Genomic DNA, 24,774 nt, shown 5'->3' on the forward strand with positions numbered 1-24,774 from the left:
AAATAATGGACGAGCTCTGACACGTGACAAGTCTGTCTAGATGCACTCATTCTGCTGCTTCTGTTGTTATGTTATGATCTGCTTGCATTGTATGACAAATTCCATTCCATTCCAAATAAATGCATTAGCATTGAGCTAATCAAATTCCAGTTCTTCTATTATCTTTGTGAGGACTTTGAGCGTCATGGTATTTCCTGAGAGCCTGCTATTCTCTGTCAGCCATGTGCTACATTCAACACAAAGAGCTACTTGAGGAGAAAGACTATTATCTCCTGATGCGTAGACTAAACAAACCACCCTTTATAGAGGCCCATACAGTGTCTGCATTTCTGGGTGCTTCAAAAAGCTTGGATAATCAGTTGCAGAGCCCATCTTACAGAACAGATGTCTCAAGTTGCATGTGTTTCTATAATATTTGACAGGCAAGGAGGAGCTCACTGCTTAGGTTTTCTGTTGATACAAATCTGTCAGATTAATACTGTAGTTAATCATATTGAAAACCAATGTGTTCACTGTACCTGCACTGGTAAGTGGATAACTGCACTGTTATGATAGGATTTTCAGCCCACAGATGTAAGTATATGAACACATTCCATTTGTATTCTTACTTTCTACCTTGCGGATACAACAGTCTTCTAACCATAGAGATTAAAGTATTTTAATTCCTAATTCTATGCTTACAACTCTGAATCACTGTGCAGGATTCTTCTTTCTCCCCTGCACTAAATAAAGTCACCAATAATCACAAATGTTTAACAGAGATACTCTACATGACCAAAGGTATGTGGACACTTGCTTGTTGAACAGCTCATTCCAAAATCATGGGCATTAACATGGAGTTGGTCCCTCTTTGCTGCTATAACAAGCTCCACCAGATGTTGGAACATTGCTGTGGGGACTAGCTTCCATTCAGCCACAAGAGCATTAGTGAGGTCAGACTCTGATGTTGGGCGATTAGGCCTGGCTCACAGTCGGCGTTCCAATTCATCCCAATGGTTTTTGATGGGGTTGAGATCAAGGCTCAAAGTTCTTCCATACCGATTTCGACAAACCATCTCTGTATGGATCTCGCTTTGTGCACGGGCGCATTGTCATGCTGAAACAGGAAACAGCCTTCCCCCAAACTGTTGCCACAAAGTTGGAAGCACAAAATCGTCTAGAATGTCATTGCATGCTGTAGTGTTAAGTTTTCCATTCACTGGACCTAATGAGCCTGAACAATGAAAAACAAAACTTTACAGTTGGCACTATGCATTCGGGCATGTAGCGTTCTCCTGGCATCCGCCAAACCCAGATTCGTCCGTCGGACTGATAGATGGTGAAGCGTGATTCATCACTCCAAAGAACACGTTTCCACTGCTCCAGAGTCCAATGGCGGCACACTTTACACCACTCCAGCCAACGCTTGGCATTGCGCATGGTGATTGTAGGCTTTTGTGTGGCTGCTCTTCAGTAAGGTCATTCTACTGATAATGTTTGTCTATGGAGATTGCATGGCTGTGTGCTCGATTTTATACACCTGTCAGCAACGGGTGTGGCTGAAATAGCAAATCCACTAATTTGAAGGGGTGTCCACATACTTTTGTATATATAGTGTATATCCACTATCCACAACTGATTAAGTAGGAGAATGCAGAACAACACGCTGCACCTACTGTGGACTGTTGACAAAGGTATCACTAGATAAAGGTATTTTGAAGACACTGTTGCCTAACTTTTTAGAGGCTGCAACAACAGTAACTATGTAACTGAGAATCATAACAGGTTATACAATGGACCTGCGCTGTCTGAGTCAGTGGCTTCACACATGTCTGGCTAGAAGTCTGTTACACTAAATCATTTCTGTTTTCATGGTTTCAATATTTCCATTTTACTTCAGCCAGCTCTTTTCCTTCTGCTGAGAATCTGAGCTTCCTCTGAAATCAGATCATTCCTAACATATTTTCCCATGGCTAAGAGAAGAATGGTATGTCACGAAATTAAGGGTACCATAGCAGTTTTCCTTGGGTTGAGATTATTTCCATCCTGCCCACAGCTGGCAGCACCCAAGTAATCATCAATTCGGGGAGGAGCTGCACATGACCTATCGTAATGCCCATGGTCAATTTGGTTTGACATTGGATATCCCTATGGGGCTAGTTAGGGACCATCAGTAAATTACACAATGTACATAGGACAATATTTTAAAATGTCAATAATGTGCAACATGAAAATATTGTCCTTTATACTTAGCTTATCTCTGGGGGGGCAGTCAATAAATTACACTATCGAATGTCAAACCAACATTACCACAGTTGCGCACCAGCTAGCTGAAGCTAAACGGCGACTTCAAGACACAAGGCCTGGTTAGACTGTTTTAAGTTATCTAGAAGGGTGAGTGACTAACTCTACTGTTTAGGCAGAGTGAATGTACAAACGCTTGACACATACAAACACACACACACAAGAGACACACATTAAACCATCCCCCCCAGACCACTCTTGTTTGGATTCAAACATGGCTGCTGCATTTCTTAATGACCAAGCTGAAAATCGAGGCAAAATCGTTTTCACAATTTCCCCTGGATAATAATGACATTTTCTGTGGGGCCTGTGTTTTTATTTTTCTGACTGCTGGCTCTTTCAGTTAAAAAAAAAACATGACAATGTCCTAGTTCATCCATTTTGGAAAGTGCTCTGCCTTCCCCTTATCTGGGGCAGTGGCACAATTTATTTTAATGATACCTTCTGAAGAACTAGAAAATGATGGACAAAATATGAATACATTACCTTTATATAGAGGGGTGTTGAAAGGTGATATGGTATATAATCTGTTAATAAAACCATGCTGTTAATAAAACCATTTCACCCATAACCAGAACATTCACACAGTACTAGTGCCTCTGTGGTATTGAGTGTATCATCTCTGACCAGATAGCGGATACCATTCATCATCGGATCATCGAACATAGTGGTTTGTTTGCCTGAGTACTGTGGATAAGGGGGACTTGTGTACCAATCTTTGTAACCTTTACACACATAACCAGTGTATGTGTAACTATGGAGATGACACTGTGGTGCCCTGTTCTCATTACTGTGTGTGTGTGTGTGTGTGTGTACAGGTGCGACATGGTCCTGGTCCCAGGTGTTGGGCTGAGAAGACATACACTGAACGGAGGCTGTTGGTCCTAGTGTGTGCATTGTCTGTTGCCTTGTTCTTCTCTCTCATCACTGTTGGGATCTTCTACAAAGAGAGTGAGTGGCTAAGATTATTAAGCCTGGTTCAGGTAAATAATCCTGAGAAGAGTTGATCAAACAACCTATGATTGCTCTTTTGTGTTCATATAATCTGCCAACATTTTCGTAGGTACACATTTTTACTGTACCGTCTGTATTTTCTCAGCTCAGTATTAATTTCCTTGTATTTTGAAAAGGGAACCAAATGCCACTTGCTCATATTCAACCACCAATCAGCCCACATGACAAAGTACCGTCATCTGTTATAAGAACCGGCACAAGAATGTGCTTTTACTAGACCATTCACCTTTCCAATCCTTTTATTCAGCTATAATTTTAATCGTTGATTAAAAAACATAAAACTTATTGTCAGAAATAAACAGCCTTAAACATAGACATGAGACAGAATGGATGAATTGGATTTTGGGTTCTGAATTATTATGCCTCTAAAAATATAAACATGTTTTCCACATCCTTTCCCGAAGAACACGTAGGGAGTTGCCAAATGCCGTGGGCTGTCCCTCAGCTTTTGCAACTAGTCCCAAATTCCAGAGCACTTTCTAACAAAATACTGTTATCCACGTTGCAGCCTTATTCTAAAAGATATTACATTTAAAACATCCTCGTCAATCTCATCAATCCCATGATGACAAAGCGAAAACACGTTTGTAGAAATGTTTGCAAATGTATTAGAAATAAAAACCAGATACCTTATTTACATAAGTATTCAGACCCTTTGCTATGAGACTCGAAATTGAGCTCAGGTGCACCCTGTTTCCATTGGTCATCCTTGATGCTTCTACAACTTGATTGGAATCCACCTGTGGTAAATTAAATTGATTGGACATGATTTGGAAAGGCACACACCTGTCTATATAAGGTCCCACATTTGACAGTGCATGTCAGAGCAAAAACCAAGCCATGAGGTCAAAGGAATTGGCCAGAGAGCTCTGAGACAGGATTGTGTCAAGGCACAGATCTGGGGAAGGGTACCAAAAAATGTCTGCAGCATTGAAGGTCCCCAAGAACACAGTGGCCTCCATCATTCTCAAATGGAAGAAGTTTGGAAGGGCCTTGGTCAGGGAGGTGACCTAGAACCCGATGGTCACTCTGACAGAGCTCCTCTGTGGAGATGGGAGAAACTTCCAGAAGGACAACCATCTCTGAAGCACTCTACCAATCAGGCCTTTATGGTAGTGGCCAGACGGAAGCCACTCCTCAGTAAAAGGCACATGACAGTCTGCTTGGAGTTTGCCAAAAGGCACCTAAAGGACTCTGACCATGAGAAACAAGATTCTCTGGTCTGATGAAACCAAGATTGAACTCTTTGGCCTGAATGCCAAGCGTCCGGAGGAGACCTGGCACCAACCCTACGGTGAAGCATGGTGGTGGCAGCATCATGCTGTGGGGATGTTTTTCAGTGGCAGGGACTGGGAGACTAGTCAGGATTGAGGGTAAGATGAACGGAGCAAAGTACAGAGAGATACTTGATGAAAACCTGCTCCAGAGCGCTCAGGACCTCAGACTGAGGCGAAGGTTCACCTTCCAACAGGACAACAACCTAAGCATACAACCAAGACAACGCAGGTGTGGCTTCAGGACAAGTCTCTGAATGTCCTTGAGTGGCCCAGCCAGAGCCCGGACTTGAACCCAATTTAACATCTCTGGAGAGACCTGAAAATAGCTGTGCAGCCACGCTGCTCATCCAACCTGACAGAGCTTGAGAGGATCTGCAGAGACGAATGGGAGAAACTCCCCAAATACAGGTATGCCAAGCTTGTAGTGTCATACCCAAGAAGACTCGAGGCTGTAATCGCTGCCAAAGGTGCTTCAACAAAGTACTGAGTAAAGGGTCTGAATAATTATGTAAATGTGATTAGTTTAAATGTTTATTTTATAAATTTGCAAAAAAAAAATATATGTTTTTGCTTTGTCATTATGGGGTATTGTGTCAAGATTGATGAGGTGAAAAAAACAATTGAATACATTTTGGAATTAGGCTGTAACATATCAAAATATTGAAAATTCAAGGGGTCTGAATACATACACTTACAACCTAAGTGTATGTAAACTTCTGACTTCAACTGTATATACACAGTATGTCCCCCCACTTCTAAAGCCAAAGTTGCACCCCTGGGAATTTCTATGTCATAGATGTATGTGATAATTAGTGGAATAGATACATGCTGGAATTCGGTTTTAACCAATCAGCATTAGACCTACCCGTTGTATAAATTGGGACAATGACTGACTGACCTCATCTGTGACACTACCTCTCGAGGAGTAGCCCTTCTCTCCTCTATAGAAGCTCCATCTATCTATTTTTCACTGTTAATTTCTAGAGCTTAGATAGAAGAAGTTATTTTTTCTGAGGTTATATGTTTTGGCAGTTACCTGTAGAAAACAATGGTTTCCAGATGGTCTGAAAACACCCATGTGCGTTTTTTGATCTCATATTTTAGAGGATTTATTTAAGGGCCCTTAAATATAAACTCAGCAAAAAAAGAAACGTCCTCTCACCGTCAACTGCATTTATTTTCAGCAAACTTAACATGTGTAAATATTTGTATGAATATAACAAGATTCAACAACTGACAAGATTTCACAGACATGTGACTAACAGAAATTGAAAAAGTGTCCCTGAACAAAGGAGGGGGGTCAAAATCAAAAGTAACAGTCAGTATCTGGTGTGGCCACCAGCTGCATTAAGTACTGCAGTGCATCTCCTCCTCATGGAATGCACCAGATTTGCTAGTTCTTGCTGTGAGATGTTACCCCACTCAAGGCACCTGCAAGTTCCCAGACATTTCTGGGGGGAATGGCCCTAGCCCTCACCCTCACCCTCCAATCTAACAGGTCCCAGACGTGCTAAATGGGATTGAGATCCGGGCTCTTCACTGGCCATGGCACAACACTGACATTCCTGTCTTGCATTCCTGTCCTCCAAATCAATCCCACTCCAGAGTACAGGCCTCTGTGTATCGCTCATTCCTTCGACGATAAACGTAAATCCAACAATCCCCCCTGGTAAGACAAAACCGCAACTCGTCAATTTATAGCACTTTTTGCCAGTACTTTCTGGTCCAGCGACGGTGGGTTTGTGCCCATAGGCGAGTTGTTGCTGGTGATGTCTGGTGTGAACCTGCGTTACAACAGACCTTCGCCCTCAGTCCAGCCTCTCTCAGCCTATTGGGGACAGTCTGAGCACTGATGGAGGGATTGTGCGTTCCTGGTGTAACTCTGGCAATTGTTGTTGCCATCCTGTACCTGTCCTGCAGATGTGATGTTCAGATGTACCGATCCTGTGCAGGTGTTGTTACACGTGGTCTGCCACTGTGAGGACGATCAGCTGTCCATCCCGTCTCCCTGTAGCTCTGTCTTAGGCATCTCACAGTACGGACATTGCAATGTATCGCCCTGGCCACATCTGCAGTCGTCATGCCTCCTTGCAGCATGCCTAAGGCACGTTCACGCAGATGAGCAGGGACCCTGGGCATCTTTCTTTTTGTGTTTTTCAGAGTCAGTAGAAAGGCCTCCTTTAGTGTCCTAAGTTTTCATAACTGTGACATTAATTGCCAACTTTCTATAAGCCATTGGTGTCTTAATGACCGTTCCACAGCTGCATGTTCATTAATTGTTTATGGTTCATTGAACAAGCATGGGAAACAGTGTTTAAACCCTTTACAATTAAGATTGGTGGATTTTTACAAATGATCTTTGAAAGAACGGGTCCTGAAAAAGTTTACGAGTTGTTTAATCAAAGCGATAGTGATGTCTAACTGTTGAGGCTAAAGTAGCAGTGTCTAAAATATATTTGATACAGTATGTTTAGCTGCTTGTCCCACTCCGTTGGCAGCTCACCCAGGTGTGTGTCGGACAGAACCATGCATTATTGTGGCTAGTGCTGTGATTGGAGCCCTGGACCGTTCTGTGGACCCCTGCCACGACTTCTACAGCTTTGCCTGTGGGGGATGGGTACGGAACAACCCACTCCCTGAGGGAAAGTCCCGATGGGGTCCCTTCAGCAACCTATGGGAGCGCAACATGGCCATCATGAAGCACCTGCTAGGTAAGATTCCTCCTTAGGGTATGGGGAGTCCTTAGCTGCCCCCCCTCACCAACCCCCTCACCAATACATTCAAACAGCTATGACCTAAACTCACCGTGTGATTTATCTTACAATGCATTGTTTTGAATTATAATGACCCAACCGAAGCCAGGTGGACGGGTTGTCCACTTTGACATCGATCTCAATTAGAACGCTTCGGTTTTTGTTGGCACTGTAGTCACACAAAACAAATTGTCAATCACCTTTTTCTAGCTAATTTGAATGGGACAAGATTGCTTAAGGTTTTACCATACATGCTAAATTACACCAATTTATCCACTTATGGAAACAACTTCACTACAAGCAAAGATGACTGGAGATATGAACTATCCTGCTAGTATGGTCACTGTTCTGCCTGTCCTATCCTTTCTACTTGCCTCGCTCTATTGCCTCACTGTTCTTTCTACATGTGTGTTATAGTTACGTTCCCCAGCAAGAAAACCAAACATTTTGCTCAAACAGAAGGGTGAACTAACAAAGAGTCACTAACCAACAACCAAAACAAAACCAGTGGGGTTCTGAGAGACACTTACGGGGGTGTCTACTGAAATTTGACTAGTAACAACAGCTGGAACCTAAAATTCACTCACCATGAGTGCCCACTACATTTGCCCAAGAAGAGGCTAACAAACATACTAAACTTAAAGACCGAAAGCGAACAGGGAATATCCAATAAAGGATTGGCTAGATATCAAAATAGGGCGCTTCAACTTAAGCTGTTAACCATCCACATCTCTCTAGACAAATGGAGCACTGGGCCAGCCACTCTGAAATAGCACCTGGGCCTGCACAGGTGAAACACCTTCCCACTAACGAGATGGCAACCAGCACAGGTGTAACATATACTGACTATAACAAGGTGACGCCAATCGGTGTGCCCTACGTGATAACGAGCTCTACGGTCTAAAGTCCAACCTCAAAACATAAATGGAAAAACGAAAGCCTATAACAGTTATCCTTTCATTGTAAGATTTTTTTTTGAAGGTTTTATCCAAACTTATCTTAACTGTAAAATGTTGTATATGGCAGAGAACACCACCATGAAGGGGCTGAGCAAGGCTGAGGAGAATGCCCAGATGTATTACAAGGCATGTATGAATGAGACTAAGATCGAGGAGTTAGGAGCTCAGCCTCTACAGGAGCTTATCAATCAGGTGAGTTCACTCCTCGACGCATCCTCATCCAGTCGTCTGACATGGCCCAATGTAGCTATGATGTCACATTTGATGTGCTAACGTATTCTTTGCCATAGTTAATGTAAATAGTTAACCAATTTTTTTTTTTAATTAATCCTTGATGTATCCATTGCCCTGATATTAAAGAACTCTCAGGTTTTAAGTGAGCTGATCTCTGAAGGAGATCATACATTTTATTTTACAGACAGGAGGATGGGCCCTAACTGGCTCCTGGGACAAGAACAATTTCCAGGAGGTTCTACGCACAGTGTCAGCCAACTACCATTGCTCCCCCTTCTTCACTGTGTTTGTCAGTACAGACTCCAAGTGCTCCAACCACAATATTATTCAGGTGAGAGGATAGCCAGTCACCCCAGTGGCTCCAGTCACCCCAGACAGTGGCTCCAGTCACCCCAGACAGTGGCTCCAGTCACCCCAGACAGTGGCTCCAGGCCCAGACAGTGGCTCCTCACTTATTTAGCAGTTGATTTACATTCCTCTTTACATTTGGTAGAACATTCATCAAACATAACTTATCCCCAGATCTATTCAGAGAGGATTTACATGCACATTTACCTGCTCTTTCTTTTAAAGGGGATGTTAGAAATTGTATGGTTAATCGAAGCTGCAGTATACTGTAGACCCTGCAATACTACACTGTCAAAGCTACAGTGGAGACCCAGGCTCACTTTGCTCAGAGCACTGAAATGTTTCAATGGGGTGTGAGCTGGTAGTCATGCACTGTTACTCTTACCTACTGTACAGGTGGATCAATCTGGGCTGGGGCTCCCCTCTCGGGATTATTACCTCAACAAAACTGCCAATGCAAAGGTACTGACAGATGGCTGCACTATGGCTCAAGGGGTTTAACTGGGTGAATGGGCTTAAAAATTGTAGCATGATGAAAGACTGGGTAAGGGAGGACTTAAAATAGATCAGTGCCTTGACACAAAGGCCAGATTAAATTAGGAAATGAATTTCATAAATTGGCACAGAACTACTGAGAAATGTATCTCGCTAGATATTTGTTTCAGTAGCTAGGTTTCCATCCAGTGGCGACAGATTTGCAGGAGAATATTCTAAAATGTACACTACCGTTCAAAGGTTTGAGGTCACTTAGAAATGTACTTGTTTTGAAAGAAAAGCAACAAAAAAAATGTCAATTCTAAAACATCAAATTGATCAGAAATACAGTGTAGACATTGTTAATGTTGTAAATGACTATTGTAGCTGGAAACAGCAGATTTTGAATGGAATATCTGCAGTTGAAGTTGGAAGTTTACATACACCTTAGCCAAATACATTTAAACTCAGTTTTTCACAATTCCTGATATTTAATCCTAAAAATTCCCTGTCTTAGGTCAGTTAGGATCACTTTATTTTAAGAATGTGAAATGTCAGGATAATAGAAGAGTGATTTATTTCCGCTTTTATTTCTTTCATCACATTCCCAGTGGGTCAGAAGTTTACATACACTCAATTAGTATTTGGTAGCATTGCCTTTAAATTATTTAACTTGGGTCAAACGTTTCGGGTAGCCTTCAACAAGCTTCCCACAATAAGTTGGGTGAATTTTGGCCCATTCCTTCTGACAGAGCTGGTGTAACTGAGTCAGGCTTGTAGGCCTCCTTGCTCGCACACGCTTTTTCAGTTCTGCCCACAAATTTTTCTATGGGATTGAGGTTAGGGCTTTGTGATGGCCACTCCAATACCTTGACTTTGTTGTCCCTACACCATTTTGCCACAACTTCGGAAGTATGCTTGGGGTCATTGTCCATTTTGAAGACACATTTGCGACCAAGCTTTATCTTCCTAGCTGATGTCTAGAGATGTTGCTTCAATATATCCACAAAATTTTCCTCCCTCATGATGCCATCTATTTCGTGAGGTGCACCAGTACCTCCTGCGGCAAAGCACCCCCACAACATGATGCTGCCACCCCTTGCTTCATGGTTGGGATGGTGTTCTTTGGCTTGCAAACCTCCCCTTTTTTCCCCCAAACATAACGATGATCATTATGGCCAAACAGTTCTATTTTTGTTTCATCAGACCAGAGGACATTTCTCCAAAAAGTATGATCTTTGTCCCCATGTGCAGTTGCAAACCGTAGTCTGGCTTTCTTATGGCGGTTTTGGAGCAGTGGCTTCTTCCTTGCTGAGCGGACGCATTCTGTCTCCTTCCTGAGCGGTATGACGGCTGCGTTGTCCCATGGTGTTTATACTTCCATGCTATTGTTTGTACAGATGAACGTGGTACCTTCAGGCATTTGGAAATTGCTCCCAAGGATGAACCAGACTTGTGGAGGTCTACCATTTTTTTTCTGAGGTCTTGGCTGATTTCTTTTGATTTTCCCATGATGTCAAGCAAAGAGGCACTGAGTTTGAAGGTAGGCCTTGAAATACATCCACAGTTACACCTCCAATTGACTAAAATGATATCAATTTGCCTAACAGAAGCTTCTAAAGCCATGACATTTTCTGGCATTTTCCAAGCTGTTTAAAGGCACAGTCAATTTAGTGTATGTAAACTTCTGGCCCTGGAATTGTGATACAGTGAAATAATCTGTCTGCAAACAATTGTGCATGATACAAGTCATTTTTACAACAAAGAAGATGTCCTAACCGACTTGCCAAAACTGTAGTTTGTTAACAAGAAATGTGTGGAGTGGTTGAAAAACGAGTTTTAATGACTCCAACCTAAGTGTATGTAAACTTCTGACTTCAACTGTATATACACAGTATGTCCCCCCACTTCTAAAGCCAAAGTTGCGCCCCTGGGCATTTCTATGTCATAGATTTAGGTGGTAACTTGTGGAATAGACACAGGCTGGAATGCGGTTTTAACCAATCAGCATTCAGGATTAGACCTACCCGTTGTTTAAATTGGGACAATGACTGACTGACCTCGTCTGTGACACTACCTTTCGAGGAGCAGCCCTTCTCTCCTCTATAGAAGCTCCATCTATCTATTTTTCACTGTTAATTTCTAAAGCTTAGATAGAGAAGTAATTTTTTTCTGAGGTTATATGCTTTGGCAGTTACCTGTAGAAAACAATGGTTTCCAGATGGTCTGAAAACACCCATGTGTGTTTTTTGATCTCATATATCTTAGAGGATTTATTTAAGGGCCCTTAAATATAAACTCAACAAAAAAAGAAACGTCCTCTCACCGTCAACTGCATTTATTTTCAGCAAACTTAACATGTGTAAATATTTGTAAAAAAAAACACATTAACAACCAAAGGGACAGTACAAACCCTATAGTACGCCACTTGGACAGAAAATGAAGAAATACTAGAGAAAGAATGTATAGCTCAAGGGATAATGCTCTGCTTGTAATAGTCAGTATTTTCCTAGTCCTGGATTGTGTTTTTAATTGAATTTAACCAACATCTCTCCCTCTGTGCTGCCTACATGGTCTTTGCAGTATCTGAATGCATACCTAGACTTCCTGGTGGAGTTAGGGGTCCTGTTGGGGGGCTCACAGGAGACATCCAGATCGCTGATGCAGGAAATTGTGGACTTTGAGACCACCCTGGCCAACATCACCGTACCCCAGGAGGAGAGGAGGGACGAGGAGCTAATTTACCATAAGATCCAGGCAAAGGATCTGGCGGTCAGTCCCAGAATGACTTGCATCTCTCTGCAACTTCAGATGATCCAAACATCAACACCATGTCCACCTGCAGTACAAACATACAGTAGATGACTTCCAGATTGAGCTGTCTCCAGTGGTGTAAAGTACTTAAGTAGTACTTAAGTAATTTTGTGTATCTGTACTTTACTGTTTATATTTTTGACAACTTTTACTTCACTACATTCCTAAGTAAAATAATGTACTTTTTATTCCATACATTTTCCCAGACACCCAAAAGTATGTGTTACATTTTTAATGCTTAGCAGGACAGGAAAATGGTGCAATTCACGCACATATCAAGAATACATCCCTAGTCATCCCTACTGCCTTTTGATCTGGCGGACTCACTAAATACACATGCTTCGTTTGTAAATTATGTATGTGTGTTGTAGTGTTCCCCAGGCTATCCTTAAAGAAATTTAAAAAAACAAGAATTGTGCCATTTGGTTTGCTTAATATAAGCAATTTCAAATGATTGTGTTTTACTTTTGATACTTATGTATATTTAAAACCAAATACTTTTACTCTAGTAGTATTTTACTGGGTGACCTTTTACTTGAGTCGTTTTCTATTAAGGTATGTTTACTTTTACTCGAGTATGACAATTGGGTACTTTTTCCACAACTGGCTGTTTCAATCAAGTGTATTTTGCATAGATTGCATTTTTGGTTTAACAGTGCCTTCATACCTGCTGATTTATAAAAATAAAATGCAAATCTGTGCACGAGTAGATGTTGACAGTATCATTGTTTCTGTGTGTCGGTAGACATTGGCTCCTGCGGTGGACTGGATGCCTTACCTCACAGACGTGTTTGCTCCTGTTCTTCTAAATGACTCAGAGCCTGTGGTGGTGTACGCCAAGGACTACCTCCAGAAGGTCTCTGACCTCATTGCAAGCACTAACAAGAGGTTAGAATCACTTCCAAGCCCTGCCTTCCACTCATTCATATTTAAATGCTGATGGACAACGCTTTGTAATTAAGGTAACCATTGGGGTGATTTAATATCGATTGGAAAGGGATATTATATGAGCAGCACAGGGGACATTATAAAACGTTATGCAAACTAGAATATAACCTTTTGCTTCCTTTCCTGAAATGTTAATATGGTGTAATGAATTAATCTACTCCTACCTGAGCAGTGTCCTGAACAACTACATGATCATGAAGGTGGTGAGGAAGATGGTGTCCATCCTGGACAAGAAGTTCCAGGATGCTGAGCAGCGCTTCTTTGAAGTCATGTATGGAACCAAGAAGGTGAGAGAGAGAGATGGGGAAAACGTCAGGGCTGTAAGCAGGCAGGGAAATTATCAACAGACCTACAGATAAGGGTACTCGAGGGGGACCAGATTTTCCTGCTGCCTCAGTCAAGAAGTAAAGAGATACTTGCTTATAGCACAGATATAAATAAATTAGTGGCTATAAAGTAAACTGTAAACAGAAATTGGCATAGATAAAACTTAATGAGATGTGCACTTGTCAGTGGCGTTAGGGGAAACTTAAAGGGACACTTTGTGATGCTCCAGAGTCCGATGAACTCGTGGATTACCATTGTATGTCTCTTCGTCCAGTATGAATGAAGTTGAGGGTAATTTTGTGAGTCAATGCCAACTAGTGTTACCCATGGTGCAATAACAAAGTCTTATCTACAAGCAACGCTAGTTAGCAATTGTGCTAGCACTAGTCAGCAACTTACTTCAAAGGGTCTCTGCCAAAATCCCAAAGTGTCCCTTTAATTAAACAAGGAGCTGATAAGAAATACTTTAGCTGAGTCACTGTCATCATTAGGCACATAGCGCTTCTGCTAAAAGCTATCTGCTGTGTTGTGGGTGTTCCAGTTATCCAAACCCTTATCTGAGAAAGATCCTGTTAGCCTTGCTTTGCTCTGGAGTCACACTGTCAGAAGCATTGTCAAGAGCATTCTCATCCTGGGGAGTGTGTGCACAATTCCTGAGACCCTCTAAACTACACTTTTAGCACCCCTCCCTTTCTACCCATCACTCACTGTCATTGTTTTCCCTGTCTCTACTCGTATCTCTTGTTCTCTCACTCACCCGTTTCCACTCTGTTGACCTCTCCCTTTCCCCCTTCCTCTGTCTGCAGTCTGTTTGATTCTAATATTCCCTGTAATCGAGGGGAAGTTGGGCGAGAGGGCTGTCCTATTGCCAATCTCGGAGAGTCTCACAAAAACAACAGTCAGCCCTTTTAGAGGGGAACGTGCTGTCTCCCCACACTCTGATAAAGGCCTGGCTTTACCTCCAAGTCATAGCCGCAAGATTATGGATTCCAAGGAAATATTGTTTACTTCAAAAGAAAAACCAACACTTTAATACTTATTCCATGCTTGAGGAGCATTTTAAAAGCTAATACAGTTAGACTGGGTTGATACTACGTTAGTATCATGCAGTGTTTAAGTCTGAGAGACAGTGCTATCTTGTGTGTAGGTGGTTTGGTGTCATAGTTCTCATGTGCTTGGTGTGATGTTTCAGAGCTGCACCCCACGCTGGAAGCTGTGCGTCAGTGACACAGACAGTGCCCTCGGCTTTGCTCTCGGGGCCCTCTTTGTCAAAGCCACTTTTGCTGAGGACAGCAAGGCCATTGTAAGTGTTTCAAGGTATCGCCTACACACCTACCTACACTGTGAACTGCCCCTGGGTTAGATTTTGACAAGCCTTTCCTTTTCCCTATATTTCTATCAGGCAGAAGATATGGTCTCTGAGATCAAATGGGCATTTGAGGACAGCCTGAAGTATGTGGACTGGATGGATCAGGGGACCAAAAAGGCAGCCAGAGAGAAGGTGGGAGAGATGGGTTGCTTTGACTAACTTGTAGAAAGTGTTCCACTGCTGGGGTGAGGGACTTGTCATTACACAGATTAGCAACTCTGGAAAAGTTTACTTCCTTATAACTAACATAAGGTATGTAGCAGCGATAGAATTTCCATTGTATTCCATAAGAGATTGCCAGACAGGACACAGAAAACATAGTCCTTATTGCTTTATCATCAGTTAGTGAAACAGAACTCTGCAGTGCCATCTGGTGTAAGCATCTGTCTCAATTCACCTCATCTGCTCTGTTATAGGCTGAAGCCATTTACAACATGGTTGGATATCCAAAATTCATAATGGACCCCAAGGAGCTTGACAAAGTGTTCAATGATGTAGGTAAATATGTAATTACATTGAATATGCATACTTCTATATTATGACGTCCATGTCTCATATGTTGATTAAAAGACCCAACTCATTGATGTTGTCTTATTATAAGACACCCTGGTTCTGGGGAGGGTTGCCAATCTTACAGTATCTCCTGTTTGAATTGCTTGTGTGTGAACCTCTTTCGCCTTCTAACCTGATTCCCCTCTCTCTCAGTTTGAGGTGGTGTCTGACCTGTATTTTCAAAATGTCATGCAGTACTACAACTTCTCTGCCAGAGTGACTGCGGACCAGTTAAGGAAAACCCCTAACAGAGATCAGTGAGTGCTCGCCTCTCCAAAGAAGAGGTCAAATTCTCTGACGGTTACAAATTCCCATTCTGCTGACACTGTAGAATAGTACTGGCACCCAGAAATGTTCCCTGGCAACCAATTTCCCTCATCCGAACTGATCTTTTTATCTCACTACATAGTGTAAGAGAGCAGCTTAGGGTTCTAATGCTTTCACACTGATCTCTAGTCAACAGCCTAGCTAAGGGGATAGGGGAGAGTCAACGACTGGTTACCATCCTCATCTCAGATTTATGTTCTATGTCTGTCTTATATATTTTGTCTTGCATATACAGGTGGAGCATGACCCCTCCTACAGTGAATGCATACTATAATCCTACCAAAAATGAGATGGTGCTCCCTGCGGGAATCCTTCAAGCTCCTTTTTATAGCCGCTCATGGCCAAAGTAGGTCCCTTTTCAGCCTAAAGTACAAGTACACCACAGTTGTGTGTGTGCACGCTGTACTTGCGTGAATTGTATACAGTGTGTGTGGTGTCTTCACATAGCTCAGAATGTAATTGTTTTGTTATAACGTGCTTTTATTTACTTGAAAGGATTTTGTTAAACTGTTGAATACATTTACAGGGCCCTGAACTTTGGGGGGATTGGTGTAGTTATGGGACATGAGTTGACACATGCTTTTGATGACCAAGGTAAGACTTTGTATTTTCATATAAGTTGTAGTGTGTTAACTCTTGTTACTTTATATGGGAGACTCAGAATAAAATGATGTGACTATAGAAGTCTAAGACTCTCTTTTTAGAAATATAGCTAGGCTGTACACTTACAGTACCTGGCAGGGGAGACACCTTGATCACGAAGGAGGTTCACACCCAGGGCGAGGTTTGGCCATTGCACTCTGGATGAGCTGATCCCTTGAATTCTCTACTGCATAATTTGTGGTAGTGGGGGACTGTGTCCACACTCATACACCCCCCCCCCCCCCCCCCCAAAAAAAATATATATATATATATATATTATATTATAGGCTGTAAGTTGTAAGCATCCCACCAATCAAACATATGGCACATTATGATTTCAAATTAGGTCTCCCGTTCTGAAGCATATTTTGCTTTATGTTAAAGGGAGGGAGTATGACAAGGATGGGAACCTCCGCTCCTGGTGGAAGAACTCATCTGTGGAGGCCTTTAAGAAGCAGACCCAGTGTATGGTGGAGCAGTACAGTAACTACAGCATCAACAAGGAAGCCCTCAATGGAAAACACACCTTGGGAGAGAACATAGCTGACAATGGTGGCCTGAAGGCTGCCTACAAGGTTTGTATGATGGGGAGGTGTTTAGGGTGGGCTAAGGGGAAAGTAGACTTGACAATTCAACTTACAAGCACACATACAGTAAATGTGCAGATGTTTCAGAATCATCAATGTGAGATACAGTATTTGGAACGTTTGAGGGCAAGAAAGATATTTTTTATTTTTTTACATTTCAAACATCCTCTCGCCATAGAGAACAAATGCATGCTGCCTGTAACATGATCCTTGTCTGCTTTGAAGGCTTATGTGAACTGGATTGCAAAGAATGGAGAGGAGGCCACTCTGCCCGCCCTAGGGATGACTAATCATCAGTTATTTTTTGTTGGATTTGCCCAGGTTTGTGCCACTTACATTATCTCCATGTCTGTGGCAAATTTAGTAATGCATTCTCTAGCATGCCTGCCTTCAACATTATGTATTAATTTGAATGACCTATTACATTGATAATGTAAATGAAGGATTATTCACTCAAGTCCTTAATAATATGTGTCTGTGCTTCCTGCTATGTGTAGGTATGGTGCTCAGTTCGAACTCCGGAAAGCTCGCATGAGGGCATCATCACAGATCCACACAGTCCGTCGAGATTTCGAGTTATTGGCACCATCTCCAATTCCCATGAGTTCTCCAAGCACTTTGGCTGCAAGGCAGATGCTCCCATGAACCCTAAACACAAGTGTAAGCTTTGGTGATGCCTAGCTACACATAGGTAGGTCTGGCAGGTGGCAAAATGGACACTGGGGACATGGAGCAAAAATAGATGCAGTGGTAAAGTCTCTAAGGAAGGAGAGTACTGGTCTCGATACCACTGAAAATCCAGCTGTCTTACCCACTACACTTCTCAGTGTCCTTAATGAGGACTGAAGCTGAGCCAGATCCAACTCTCTTCATAAAGAAAATTTGTTATAGAAATCAGCCTCTCTTTCCTCAATGGAACTCTGAAAATGTGCCTTCGTGTTCACTTAATGGAGGGACAATTTTAACACTGGAAACCAAAGGAATGGTTATAAAAAGGAGAACACTAATGGGAACTTCTCTCAATCAGATTTTATGAAGTTGTCATATGCATTATAGTGATATTTATTTGTTGTTTGTATCAGTTATATCAACCCACCTCTGTGTTTTCAGTTACTATATATTTCTTGACTGCAAAAGAAAATGATGAGTTGCAATTCCTGGATTTGGATTGAGATATAATCCAGAGGAAACGGTCAATCACATCTACAGTATAATATAAGTTACTGTCATAAGTGGATTGTAAAAGCCATATTTTATTATTGCACATGATTGATCTGGTCAATAAGCCCAATGTGTAGGCCTAGCTTGTTTCTGCATCGACAAAAGCTAACACTGATTTGGGTTAATGTCTCCAGTGTATGCAGTAGTGGTGTTGTTAGAAAGTGACCCTCACATAATTGGTAAATGCCTGATATAAGAGACATATTTAAACAAATATTCATTCAGAGCATTCTGAAACTCAGGGATGTACTGTTTAACCTTTATTTAACAATGCAAGTACTGAAAAAAATATAAACGCAGCATGTAAAGTGTTGGTCCCATTTTTTTTTTTACAAGCTGAATTAAAAGATCCCAGAAATATTCCATATGCACAAAAAGCTTTTCCCTCAAATGTTGAGCATACATTTGTTTACATCCCTGTTAGTTAGCAATTCTCTGTTACCAAGATAATCCATCCACCTGATAGGTGAGGCATATCAATTAAAATGTTTTATTTTACCTTTATTTAACTAGGCAAGTCAGTTAAGAACAAATTCTTATTTTCAATGACGGCCGAGGAACAGCCTTGTTCAGGGGCAGAACGACAGATTTGTACCTTGTCAGCTAGGGGATTCGCTCTTGCAACCTTTCGGTTTCTAGTCCAACACTCTAACCACTAGGCTACGCTGCTGCCCCAAGATGGTGATTAAACCGCATGATCTTTACACAGGTGCACCTTGTGCTGGGGACAATGAAAGGCCACTCTAAAATGTGCAGCTTTGTCACAGATGCCAAGTTTTGAGGGAGCATGCTGACTGCAGGAATGTCCAACAGAGCTGTTGCCAGAGAATTGGATGTTAATTTCTCTACCATAAGCTGCCTCCAATGTCATTTTAGAGAATTTGGCAGTCCATCCAACAACCGCAGATCATGTGTAACCATGCCAGCCCAGGACCTCCACATCCAGCTTCTTCACCTGTGGGATTTTCTGAGGGGAGTGGGATATGTATGTCTGTAATAAAGCCCTTTTGTGGGGAAAAACTCATTCGGATTGGTTGGGTGGGCCTGGTTCCTAAGTGGATGAGCCTTTGCCCACCCATGGCTGTGCCCCTGCCCAGTCATGTCAAATCCATAAATTAGGGCCTAATTTATTTATTTCAATTGACTGATTTCCTTCTATGAACTGTTACTCCGTAAAATCTTTTAAAGTGTTGCATGTTGCGTGGATATTTTTGTTCAGTATATTAACCATTGAACAAGTCACGTAACAAACACAGTTTTACCGTTCTGTGTCTGGTCATACATGACTTCTCTGTGACGTTACTTATCTAATTGTTCTTATCTCATAGAAATGTTGTCACCATTCTTTTGTATGACCCATCTATTTCGATGGCCCATCTGAGGCTTCATAACGACACCTTTAACGTAATGATGAGCCTCCGTTGTATTCCAAAACAATAAAAGTAAATTAATAGTGGTTATCAACGCTAGATGTCGCTGCACACAAACAATATAGTACCGAGTACAGTACGATCTAATACAAACTTCACTTCTGCCTTCTGGCAGTAAATACACCATCGGTCCATCATTATGTGTACAGATGACTGTACTTGAACCTGATTACATTTTTAGATATTGAGTGAGTGGTTCTTGAGAATGACCCCATACATATAGCAGGAGATAGTTTATTTTACACACACACACTTCAAGACAGCCACTACAGCTAAAATAATAAATAACATTCATTCTTTAAAAAAAATATCATAAAGCGTAGTTATTTAGAACAAAAATAATGCAGTACTCAATATACATGAATGTAGGCCTATGTGCCAGTCAGTATAGGTAATTGGCCACATGAATGCAACAAATGAGCGTCATTTTCGATAGCTGTAGTTAAAACGTACATACCCGTAATTGGACGAGAATAGCCGAATCATCTGTCCTACCGGACTGGAAGCGGCCGGAACGCCATGTTGACGAAGTCTCCCATCTCCGTGGAAAAAATGATTATAGAAAAATCAGTCGTTGAAAACAAATGTTAAATTATCGAAGGAGAAAAGACGCCGGTGATAGTGTTCGGAAGAACTGAAACGGATCTGCAGAGGTCCCGGGCGGGCAAGGGAGGCAAACCTCCCACCGTCCCCATGAATAGCACCACAGACCCGAACAGCGACTTTCCATGAAAAAAAGCTATTCTGAGTTGCTATAATAGCTAGCTAGCCCTAGTGTCGGCTAAAGGATTTGCGGCCTGTTTCAATCATATTCAACGCTTGCTATATTTATGAAAGCTAGATATATTTTGTATCAGTATTTACTAGTGTATTGTTTTCCTTGGTTTGTTTTTTTGCAATGAGTTTGCCGGCGAAAATAGTCCCAAAACCTGCCACTGTCGCAGTAAGTGGACCTGGAACTGGCCCGTCTCCGTCGAGCCAACTGCGGGCTACCCTGACCTCGGTGTCTTTACCGTCGGGAGCACCAGGCGCTCCTCAACTGAACACCTTGCCGCCTCCTCAGTATCCTTCATTGACAAGAATACCCCTGCCATCTCTTGGTCAGGTATTCGGGGGAGAAACATTTAGGTAACGTATTGGTGAGCGGTTGGGTGCGGGTCAATGACTGATGTTTTGAAGAATAGGGAGGAGACATTTAGCTTCTTAGTTAGTTAGCTTACGTTAGCTAGCTAACATATTACTATAGTTGTTTATTGACAATCTGCTCAAATGGCTAGCTAGTAAAATTTGCTAAACTGCAGATAATTTTGTTGGCCAATGCATTTTAACTGTTGTGCTTGTGGGGATCAGAAAAGCTGGTCATCTAGACACAATTTCACGAGTTGGCGTAACGTTAGCTAGCTAACTCTAGAAGGCCACCTCACCGGCTTTGTTCAGTTTACCGGTAGCTAGCTAACTAGTCAGCCACATTCATATTAGCAGCTGTAGACTCATAACTAGCAAATCCGGCTAACATATTGGCGAACTATTTTATTCGGGTCAGGCAGTATTTTGTAAGAGGGTTTGGGTGGACTAGATTTTGTAGCAATCAAAACGTAACTTGTTAATCATCCTAAAACTATATTATTGCTACCTCGTATGAGTGAATGTAAACTAGCTGGGTACAGTAGTAACCTAGCTAACCAAGTTGGGCCTTATCCCCGGTATCCATAAAAGGAATGCTAACTGTCGTTATTTAGCTAGCTAGCTAGGCCGTAGTTAAACCGGGTAGTAGATGGCAACCGGTGCCACACCGGTATACCCATATTGACACGGTAGTGACGCCACATACATATTTGCTGGTAGCTACGTTATCAACTGTATTAACGTTACAGTGTAATGCATTTGATCCAGTATGGGTTTACCGGTATTCCTATTTTATTTGGGGTTATGCATGTATCATGATTGTATGAATGACATTCAGTAAGCCTATGTCAAGTCACTGCGTATCTATTTTTTTTAAACAGAAATTGATCAAGAGCATTTTCCTCACTTCAGACACCTCTTGTCCCTGTGAACACTTTTGATCCCAGCCAGTGGAATTGTTCTGCCAAATTGGATCTCCTAACAAAGTGCCTTGCTTGATTTGTATGAACTTTGTGAATATCAACTTTGAATCTTAATTCATTTGATCCGGCCATTTAAAGTTAGGATCTAGTGGCTTTTTATGATTTAAAACATGATTGTTTTGATCTAATGTCCAGTCATAATGGAAGTATTGTCTCCTGAGTGCTAGTCTTTGAGTCTTATCATCTTCGATGGTGCAGCCTCCGACCAAAAGTTTTAGAGGATGCCCTCTTGGCCGCAAGGACAAAATATTGCTGTTTGAAAGCACATTTCCTGCAATTCTACACATTTAGCCTTGAGGCAGAGAACATTTTCCAGTTTTAAAGTACATTTCCTGCAATTCTACACATTTTGCCATAGCATAAGAACACGGCATAAGCTATCTGAGTGACTTAAAAATAACAAAATCAATGCAAAGGCATTTCTTCAAGTTGTGAAAGGACTATTAGAAAAGCCATAAGAACAGTTAAATTGTATACATTAATCACCACTTCATCCATGCTTAATAACATTAACAACGTTACAGGCTTCTAAAGGAATCTGCCACAGTGATAGCGAGTCAGCTGACTCATATCCTCAACCTGTTAATCTCAACTGGGGAAATCCCATGTCAATAGAAAACGGCTTATATAACACCAAGTCGGGATAGATCGGATGTGGCCAACTACAGTCCAGTATCAGTTCTTTGTGCTGTCTCCAAAGTGTTGTAAAGGCTGGTGCAGACACGGGTGGCCAACTATTTCTCACTCAACGGCCTATTTACAGCCTATCAACGCTGCTTTAGAAAGATACACATCTACAGCAGTGCAAAAGGTTGTGGAGGACATCAAGTCGGCTTGTAACAGCCAGGTCACAGCAGCGCTCTTCTTGGATCTGGAGGAAGCTTTTGACACTACACCAAACCACACTCCAGAGGAAGCCTGTGAAACTAGGCTTTGACAGCACTGCAATCAAGTGATTCACATCATACTTACGGGGAGAAGTCAGTACAAACTGCAGAGCACGCAATTAGCCCAGGTACCTGTGGTGAATGGAGTCCCACAAGGGAATGTGCTTGGATCCCTGCTGTTCTGCATTTACATAAATGACTTTCCATCAGTGCTGGAGAAATGCTGCATACATAATTGCAGATGAGACAATCCTATACTACTCAGCAAATACACCAGGGAGTGTGAGGAGGCAGTGTCAAACGACATCAACAGGGAAGCGTCTTAGTTCGCTAATAACAAGCTCTCCCTACACCCTCATAAGACCAAGGAAATGCTGTTTGGCATCCCACAAAAGCTGAGACGCAGCCAAATCTATTACAATAACAGACAGACAAAAAACGTACAAACAAGTAAACTGCTTAAAGTACCTGGGGAAGAAGTTGGACCCACACCTACACTGGAATGAACATGCTGGCCTGGTCACAGGGAAATGGCTTTCTGGGCTTGGCGCTCTAAAAAGGTAAAGGGACTTTGTCTCCAAGGGCAGCCTCCTGACAATCTACTACCACCATGATGACTCACCTGGACAACTGTGCCACGATATGGCTTCCCACCCTACATCAGTGCAATAAGACAGGTTTTATCCAGCTACAGGGTATCATCAACAGGGCTGCTGGTATCATGACTGGGAATTCACGGAGGGAACACATAAAGAAAAAGGTTTTTCTGCAAAAATCTGGAATCAAACCACCGACGGACAGGATCCATTATAACACCCTAGTGATTGTTTTCAAGGCGACAGCACAAACTGGCTGAATACATGTCAGACCAGTTCAGGTGGGAGTCTTCACCCATCCTCCGGGGGTGCACCAGAGCAGCAGCCAAAGCTTATGACCAATGGGACCATGGCCTTCCAAGGCAGTCTGCAGTTCTTTGGACCATTGCTCTAGAACAAGTTGGACTTATCCACACAACAGCTAGCTAGCATGTCCACCATCAAAAGAGCTTTATACAAATCTAGACTGATGTAATGTGAGTGTGGTTTTGTATGTATGCTCTATATTCTTCTGTGTATGGTGCTTTTATCTAGAAAACTTTGTGATGTGTATACTGAGTTAACACAACATGAGACTGGCCAGGTGAATCCAGATGAAAGCTATGATCCCTTATTGATGTCACTTGTTAAATCTGCTTGTATAAGTGTAGAGGAAGGGGAGGTGATGTGTTAAAGAAGGATTTTAAAGTAATGAGACAATTTAGATATGGATTGTGTATGTGTGCAATTCAGAAGTGAATGGGCAAGGCAAAAGATTTGCAGTGCATTCGGAAAGGATTCAGACCCCTTGACTTTTTCTACATTTTGTTACGTTAGACTTATTCTAAAATGGTTTCAATTGTGTTTTTACCCCTCAATACCACACAATACCTCATAATGACAAAGTGAAAATAATTTTTTAGATATTTTTGCAAATGTATTAAATATACAGATGAAGTCAGAAGTTTACATACACTTCGATTGGAATCATAACTCATTTTTCAACCACTCCGCACATTTCTTGTTAACAAACTATAGTTTTGGTAAGTAAGTTAGGACATCTACTGTGTGCACGACAAGTCATTTTTCCAATAATTGTTTAGACAGATTATTTCACTTATAATCCACTGTATCACAATTCCAGTGGGTCAGACGTTTACATACACTCAAGTTGACTGTGCCTTTAAACAGCTTGGAAAATTCCCGAAAATGATGTCATGGCTTTAGAAGCTTCTGATAGGCTAATTGACATAATTTGAGTCAATTGGAAGTGTACCTGTGGCTGTATTTCAAGGCCTACCTTCAAAAATTGTAGACCACCAAGTCTGGTTCATCCTTGGGAGCAATTTCCAAACGTTTGAAGGTACCACGTTCATCTGTACAAACAATAGCACACAAGTATAAACACCATGGGACCACGCAGCCGTCATACTGCTCAGGAAGGAGACACGTTCTGTCTCCTAGAGATGAATGTACTTTGGTGTGAAAAGTGCTAATCAATCCCAGAACAACAGCAAAGGACCTTGTGAAGATGCTGGAGGAAACAGTTACAAAAGTATCCATATCCACAGTAAAACGAGTCCTCTATCGACTTAACCTGAAAGGCCGCTCGGCAAGGAAGAAGCCAGTGCTCCATAACCTCCAT

The 24,774-nt window shown here is 41.9% G+C and overlaps 2 protein-coding genes and 1 pseudogene across 20 annotated transcripts in view; all 3 read left to right on the forward strand.

Annotated features, from left to right (window-relative positions):
- Positions 1–18,489, forward strand: part of LOC139371172 (endothelin-converting enzyme 1-like) — a 44,524-nt gene extending 26,035 nt beyond the window's left edge. For 2 of the 3 annotated variants that reach the window (XM_071111323.1, XM_071111322.1), the window contains 17 exons: positions 3,102–3,234; positions 7,073–7,285; positions 8,354–8,478; positions 8,705–8,851; positions 9,265–9,330; positions 11,926–12,114; positions 12,902–13,044; positions 13,277–13,391; positions 14,624–14,734; positions 14,834–14,932; positions 15,217–15,294; positions 15,506–15,609; positions 15,915–16,025; positions 16,206–16,273; positions 16,706–16,896; positions 17,134–17,229; positions 17,406–18,489. In XM_071111323.1, the coding sequence (XP_070967424.1) occupies positions 3,102–3,234; positions 7,073–7,285; positions 8,354–8,478; positions 8,705–8,851; positions 9,265–9,330; positions 11,926–12,114; positions 12,902–13,044; positions 13,277–13,391; positions 14,624–14,734; positions 14,834–14,932; positions 15,217–15,294; positions 15,506–15,609; positions 15,915–16,025; positions 16,206–16,273; positions 16,706–16,896; positions 17,134–17,229; positions 17,406–17,582 (2,166 nt within the window). In that variant the 3' untranslated portion in view covers positions 17,583–18,489. The remainder of the gene's footprint in view (positions 1–3,101; positions 3,235–7,072; positions 7,286–8,353; positions 8,479–8,704; positions 8,852–9,264; positions 9,331–11,925; positions 12,115–12,901; positions 13,045–13,276; positions 13,392–14,623; positions 14,735–14,833; positions 14,933–15,216; positions 15,295–15,505; positions 15,610–15,914; positions 16,026–16,205; positions 16,274–16,705; positions 16,897–17,133; positions 17,230–17,405) is intronic. The other variant, XM_071111324.1, reaches the window with a different exon arrangement.
- Positions 16,405–16,558, forward strand: LOC139371511 (U1 spliceosomal RNA; annotated as a pseudogene).
- Positions 18,490–20,048: 1,559 nt separating the features above from the next.
- LOC139371169 (eukaryotic translation initiation factor 4 gamma 3-like) overlaps positions 20,049–24,774 on the forward strand; it is a 75,794-nt gene continuing 71,068 nt past the window's right edge. For 12 of the 17 annotated variants that reach the window (XM_071111304.1, XM_071111305.1, XM_071111309.1 and 9 more), the window contains exon 1: positions 20,049–20,621. In XM_071111304.1, the coding sequence (XP_070967405.1) occupies positions 20,458–20,621 (164 nt within the window). In that variant the 5' untranslated portion in view covers positions 20,049–20,457. The remainder of the gene's footprint in view (positions 20,622–24,774) is intronic. The other 5 variants (XM_071111317.1, XM_071111314.1, XM_071111319.1 and 2 more) reach the window with 1 other exon arrangement.

The sequence above is a fragment of the Oncorhynchus clarkii genome, chromosome 17 (genome assembly GCF_045791955.1).
Source record: "Oncorhynchus clarkii lewisi isolate Uvic-CL-2024 chromosome 17, UVic_Ocla_1.0, whole genome shotgun sequence".
Lineage (NCBI taxonomy): Eukaryota > Metazoa > Chordata > Actinopteri > Salmoniformes > Salmonidae > Oncorhynchus > Oncorhynchus clarkii.